Here is a 6914-nt window from a genome sequence, read left to right as displayed (position 1 = left end):
AGTGAGAGGCCTGGGTACTGAGCACATGCGTCAATAGAAGAGGCGGTCGTACAGGCTGGGCCAATGGGAGCGCGGCAGGACGCTAACGCTCCCACAGTACTGGACAGTGAGATTTGCGCATGCGCCAAACAGAACTCCGCCTGAAAGCGCCTAGGAAGTGTGGCTTTCAGGCATTGGATTTACGCCCTCTGCCCCAGCATGTCCTAGATTTAGAAGTTTAGCTCATCGATTCATCTTCGGAGATGGACAGCCCCCCCCCAAAACATAGCACACGTGACTATATAGCTTTTTAATGGTAAAAAGGGACGCTGAGACCACAGCTACCTCCCTTAGGAAGGCAGAAACTTGGAGTGGGATATGGTGCAACTCTCCCTTGGTCCCCACCAAATCTCACAGCATAGACCACACTTCACATGTTCCTGTCTCTTTTAAGGTTTAACTTTTAATCAGCCAAACATCTTGCGCAGTCCTTGAGCCAGCCCTGCATCCTGTTTCTTCCCCTGAATGATCACCTTTCCCAGCTCCTCCTGGGCTGCGCGGTTTTTGGGGTCTACGGCCAACACCTTCTTGAGGTCAGTCATTGCTTTTTCCAGGTTTCCAAGAGCAGCCTGGGCAACACCCCTTCGGTACAACGCCTTTATATGCCCAGGCTCCCGCTCCAGCACCCGGTCACAACTTTGGGCCGCCAAGTGAGGCTGCCCTAGCAGCAACTGACAAGCAGCCAGGTTGGCGTGAAGGACAGTTCGTTCCGGAGGGCCAGGTGGGGGTAAGGTCAGCAGCAGCCGAAGAGCCCGTGCATAGCATCGGGCAGCTCCTTCCGGATTCCCCGCTCGAAATAATTCTGTGCCCCTTGCACGTTCTTCTCTGGCCAAGGCCTCCTTCTCGGTGTCCTCCAGCTCCCAGGAGTCTCGACCCTGAGTGAAGGAGGCCAGTGTGAGCCTGACAGGAAGTCCAGAGCGCCCAGGGAGCTGAAGCTCTGCCTCCTCGCCTTGACACATGGACTCCAAGCATTTCTCTATAAGCTCCCCCCAAGTTTCCTCCCTCCAAGGGCCTAACCCCACAGTTAGTTCTGTCCAGCCCTCTGGCAGCCCTGACCCCAAAGGAAATCCAGAAGCCTGTACCCTGCAGCGGGAGCCCAGCTTGGGTTTGTCTAAGCCGTGGCCACGGACTACGATCTTCTTGACAAAGCTGCCATCAGGACAGTACCAGAGATCAGAAGCTTCAAGGGGCTCTGACATCGCACTGGCTGATCCACGAGACTTAGCAGAGTCTTTTTCAAGTTCAGCGGCCAGTTTTTCAGTTTCCTGAGGATTCTCTAGAATTTGGCTAGCTGGATCTGGGCTCACTCTCAGTTCAAGGATTTCCGTAGGAGATTCTTGCGGATGCTGCCTAATCTGAGTAGGTAATTCAAAGTTCTTTTCCCCTTGTTGTTGCGGTTGACAGCTGTCCTTCTCTCCCATTGAATTGACTGGTGGTGTATCCATTTGGGTGCCTGGCCCCTTCCACCGTGGGTAAACAGTTTTGGATAGAAAGGGATGGACAGAGTCCAGGTCAGCACCTGATTTGAAAAACAAAAATCAAAGCAATGCTATTGGCAGAAATTTTATTTAAACTCCTTTTCCGTCCTTTTGGGACCCCGGACCGCGGTCCTCAAAGTCCTCTTTTTTTTTTTTTTTTTTCCTTCCCGAATCTCTGTCCGGTCCAGTCTCCCCTCCAACCCCGAACTACAAGTTCCACAATTCCCTGCGGCTTGGGTAGCCATTCCCAACTACGGACACCCGATCGAGTCAAAAAATACCTGGGGGGGGCCGAAGCGCCTCGCCTGATGGCAATAGCCAGACCATTCAAATCACCTCTTCTTCCGAAGCCAGGTGCTACTGAGTACTGTCCTTGGAGTCTTTCCCCAGGTGGAGAAGATGGAAAGGGGAGCCAGGGGACAGCTGGACAGAGATACTGACAGCTAACCCTGGAGCCCGAAAGACAAGAGTCTAGTCAAATTCCTGGCAGCCAATCGGGAGGAGGGAGAAGTCTGATTAAGCCCGCCTTTTGGACGTTACATCATTTCCCCCACTGACTCACCGCCACACCCCAGCAAACGAGAAGCTCCAGACCTTTGCAACAGGACTAGGCCAAATCGTACCGAGCTAGGCGAGGTACAGCTGCGTCAAAGTCTGGAGAAGGTCTGGAATGGGAGATTGGGCCCAAACAGGATATAATGGGGAATGCTGGAGCCGGGGTGACTGATCGCGGCTGTGACCAGTCCTTTTACCTGGCCACCTAAAACCCACTTGTGCTATTCTATTAATACCCCTACATTTGGCTTAGACAGTAAAGAATCTGCCTGCAATGCAGGAGACCGGGGTTCAATCCCTGAGTCATGAAGATCCGCTAGAGAAGAGAATGGAAACCCACTCCAATATGCTTGCCTGGAAAATTCCATGGACAGAGGAGCCTGGCATGTTACAGTCCATGGGGTCACAAAGAGTCAGACAGGACTGAGTGACTTTCACTACATTTGGGACAGCCGGACAGAGTGGCCAGTTCTGTTCAAGGTCCTTCAAAATAAACCCTGGAGGAATTCCCTAACAATCCAATGGTTAGGATGCTGAGCTTCCTCTGCAGGGGGCTGGGATTCCATCCAGATGAGGCTTGCCTTACCTTTGCCTCATGTTCATCAATGCCTTTTGAGCTCTACTTCCTCAAAGAATCTTATAGACAGTGCAAAATTTTCAAACTTTGATGACCCTACACATTATTTGGGGAACTTGTTAAAATGCATGTTCTGACTTAGGAAGTCTAAGGTGGGACATGCTACTCTGCATTTCTAACAAGCTCTTGGATGCTGCTGCTGGTGGTCCATGGACCACACACATTGAATAGTGTGACCCTAGAATAATCTCATCCTGTCCTTTTGACCTTTTAGTCTGTGTCCTTTTAGTTTGTCAAGTATTTTGCATATGCATACATCCTCAGTTGTGTCCCACTCTTTTGTGACCCCATGGACTGCAGCCAGCCAGGCTCCTCTGTCCATGGAAATTTACAGCCAAGAATACTAGAGTGGGTTGCCATTTCCTACTCCAGTGTTTTACATGTATAACTGGTATAACCTGATCCACTGGACGAATCAGTGGAAAAGCCGGTCCTCCTCTTCCTAATAAAACGTGTAGGTCCCTATTGTGATTCAGGCTTGCTCCTCCAGCTCCCTGCACAGGTGGGCTACGACGGCTCTTCAGGGAAGGAGAATTCCATTCTCAGTCCTCACTTTGGCTCCCTCTTCAGTTTGCAGTTGTTCAGTTCACAATTGTGTCCCAGACTAAAGGACCATGCCAGGAGGGGAGGTAATGTCATCATTAGCCACAGACTTGTGTCAAAAGAGCCTTCTCCATTTTGTGTTGCGTCTCAGATCACTAAATTAGACCTTTTTTCCCTTCAAGCTTTATTTCTAGGTTCTGTGCTTAGTGTAACCTTAGTCCACTTCAACTAAGGCTAAATACTCTGATTCTTGGAATCCTTGTGTTCCTATTGAAAACTGATCTACCTTTTCTCCCTCCCTGCTCCATTTCAGTGATTTCTAGGAAAGACAGAAAGTCTAGAATGAGTCACAGATTTGATTACATCCTGATCCCTGGACAAAGTTTGCTAATTTGTAGTACATGTACCTTAATTGAGAGGTCCACTCTGATGACCCTTCAGAGATTAGCTTCTCTCAATTAAAAAAAAAAACAAACAACAAACTACTCTGCTACAAATGTATTGCTTTGTAATGGTTTCTTACTGTTTTGTGTGTATATGTTTCAGTTCCAACAGATTCCACAAGGCATGGGCCTTGCCTCTATTTCTTTTTTCTTTCTTTTTTTTTTTTTTTTTGAAGCAAGGAAAGCAACCTTAGTTGGAAAGCAGCAGACCAAAAAGATGGCAGACTAATGTCTCAAAGTAACCATCTTGTCAGGGTCTAGATGCCAGTTTGTTTTATAGAACAGAGAGGGAGAGGAGATGAAGTAAAGTAAAAAGGCCATTTTTCTTTAAAATAGGAGGAAATATGTTAATTTCTTCTTTTCTGCAGCCATTGACGGGTGGACTGGGTCAGACTGTCTCTCTGTGAGCTGAATAAAGTGCCTCTATTTCTTTTGTGTTTCGTCTCCTCCATTCATTCATTCAACAAATATTTATTGAGCACCTCCTATGTTCTAGACAGGATGCTAGGAACTGGGGATACATAAATGAATGAGACAGAGACAGTCCTTATTCTCATGGAGCTTACAGTTGGGGCATGGAGAATAAGTTGTAGCAGTGAGAGATGCTATGAGAGTGGATGAAGGGTGAGGGAATATCCCTTGAGGATGAGACGTTTTTTACTTTTGGTTGAGCCTCGGAGTATTTTGGGATCCTAGTTCCCCAACCAGGAACTGAATTCATACCTCTGCATTGGAAGTGCAGAGTCTTTAGCTACTACCGCACTGCTAGGAAGTCCTAAGGATGAGACATTTTTGTTACCATCTAAAGAATGAATTAGAACTGAACCTCTGAGAACACAATAGACCACATACTGAGAAACACTGAATTAAATATTTGTTTCTTTGGGTGATCCCTTGTCATCATTGTGACTATATGTAAAAAACATGAGGGACTTCCCTAGTGTTTCAGTGGTTAAGACTCCAAGCTCCCAGTGCAGGGGTCATGGGCTCGTTTCCTGGTGAGGGAACTAAGATCTGTGCGACTTCACCAAAAAGAAAAAAAAATGTTGAAAACAAGCAAATACATTAACAAAGGTCCCAGACCGCTAAAGATAGTAATCAAAATCACCCAGGAAGAAACTATTTTTATTTTTTAAAAGATGACCCATTAAAACCAAAATGCAAAATTTAAGTTTTATAAGAGGACTGAAAAGTCCCCAGAAAAGACATTCATGGGTCTGTAAACCCTCCCTGTTCTCAACTTGAGAAGCACAGGCCTAGGAAGGGGTCAAGATGTGAAGACTCAGAAATGGGAAATAGTATCTGCTGTCCCCCTAAAGCATTACAACATGAATGCTGACGGAGACACTGCTTGCTTTCTCAGTTTTCCTACCCTTGCATCCTATATTCTAGGGCTCAGTTCTCTGGAGATAGTCACTAAGGAATGAAAAAAGAGAAGAGAAACAAGCCTGGAGGATTATATCCCCAAGCCTGTCTAGAGATCATTGGATCTCAGAAGATCTGGCCTTATTCTACTGCTATCCTTGCCTGACCCCATTAAGGCATTGTTTTGCTTTCATTAGAGACTAACCCTGGGAATTCACTGGTGGTCCAGTGGTTAAGACTCTCACTGCAGGGGGCACAGTTTCAATCCCTGGGAAAATAAGATTCCACATGCTGCTCTGGTGCAGTCAATAAATAAATAAAGACCTGATCTGGTGGGAGAATGCAAAGAAAGGTTCAGGAGCTGGTGCAAAGTAATTTGTGAGCTGATTGTTGTTACATGTCTTAACACACACAGAGCCCTCTAATAGGTGAAGTTCCATTCTGTAAGCAAATAGAGTAGGGGTGGTCCCCAGAAGAAAAGAACCAGATAACAGCTTTTTAACATAAGAGAAGCCATTTTAGGCCCAAGCCATTTTGTGATCTAAGCCTGGCCATAATGCTTGCCCTTGAACAAGTCTCAGTAATAATGATCTTATGAGAACAATGACTGTTAATGATCTCTGAGAGACAGCAGTGAGTGGTCCTAAAGACAGATCTTAGTTCCCTGCCCAGGAATTGAACCTGTGTAATCTAGATGAGAAAGAACCCTAGCCACCAGACCAGCACAGGCTAGAGATTAGAAGCAAAGTGACCCTGGCTCTTTATCCCTGTTTGAAAGCAAGAATGTTTCAAGGAGGCAAAAGCTGTAAAAAACAGATACAAAGTTAGAAAGACAGCACAAGTGGGAGAGCACACAGAGGGAAACAGTTTGTTTATTTAAGACTGAAGAGAGGCAGAAATACATACTCAAAGAGGAATGCAGGGGTCCTGAGTGAGAAGCAAGCAGGAAAGAGGTGAATTAATTACTTATATAGGATAGTCCTTCTGGCTCTTTGTTTACATTTGGCCCATTGTCTTGTTTCTTTCCTCACACCTGACTGGTCCTTAGACGCTTATCAAGATGCATATACAGCTATTTGCTAAGATAGCTCCCACCACAGAGGTCTGTGGGTGCATTTCCACACTTATTATGGGATGGCTCTCCTCCCTTTTTGACCCCCAAGAAGCCTTCCTGCTCACATGCAGACAGGAAAGTCTTCCTTGACCTCAAGAGTGGGCACCTTATCTCTTTAGCAGAGCTCAGGTTTTGCCACCAGTTTTGTCCTCAGAGTGTCTGGGTGAGTACAGAGCTTGAATTTTACTCCACTTCACAGACACCAGCCCAGGAACCCATCATGAGCCTACCTCATTACCAGGCAAGAGAAGTAACAATAGCAATGAATAAATCAATCATAAAGACTTCCAGTTCTGTTTCAATGATATGAATTAGCCAGAAGCACTTTCTTGAGCTGCTTTGTAGAATTCAACACCCCTCACAAGTGCTCAACCACCAGATCAGCTAGTACCTGAAGGATGCTGATGCTTCTGACCTTCATGACTTGAGTCAACTAAAGCTTGAACTCTGTTGACCTTTGCCCCAATTCTATACTGAATTCTCCTCTGTTCAAGCCCCTTCAAGAATATGAATAATAGGGCTTCTCTGGTGGCTCAGTGATAATCTGCCTGCCAATGCAGGAAACACAAGTTTGATCCCTGATCTGGGGAGATCCCACATGCTTCAGAGCAAGTAAGCCATGTGCCACAATTACCGAGCCTGTGCTCTGGAGCGGAAAAGGCAATGTACTGCAATCCACTGCCTCCAAAAGGCAACCCACTCCAGTACCCTTGCCTGGAAAATCCCATGGACAGAGGAGC

The 6914-nt window shown here is 46.4% G+C and overlaps 1 protein-coding gene across 2 annotated transcripts; it reads right to left on the bottom strand.

Moving 5' to 3' along the window:
* Positions 1-422: 422 nt before the first annotated feature.
* FKBPL (FKBP prolyl isomerase like) lies at positions 423-2022 on the bottom strand. 2 transcript variants are annotated; one of them, XM_069563476.1, is made up of 3 exons: positions 1799-2022; positions 1122-1558; positions 423-914 (listed from the first exon to the last, which is right to left on the bottom strand). In XM_069563476.1, exons 1-3 carry the CDS (start codon positions 1842-1844, stop codon positions 447-449), a joined length of 951 nt encoding a protein of 316 aa, XP_069419577.1. In that variant the 5' UTR covers positions 1845-2022; the 3' UTR covers positions 423-446. The 2 variants fall into 2 exon arrangements, with proteins under 2 accessions (XP_069419577.1, XP_069419576.1); XM_069563475.1 differs by having other exon boundaries at positions 423-1558; positions 1799-1935.
* Positions 2023-6914: the final 4892 nt, after the last annotated feature.

Source organism: Ovis canadensis, chromosome 20 (assembly GCF_042477335.2).
Source record: "Ovis canadensis isolate MfBH-ARS-UI-01 breed Bighorn chromosome 20, ARS-UI_OviCan_v2, whole genome shotgun sequence".
NCBI classification, from domain to species: domain Eukaryota; kingdom Metazoa; phylum Chordata; class Mammalia; order Artiodactyla; family Bovidae; genus Ovis; species Ovis canadensis.
The sequence above is the reverse complement of the archived record's forward strand: the minus strand, read 5'-3'. Positions and strand labels throughout refer to the sequence as shown.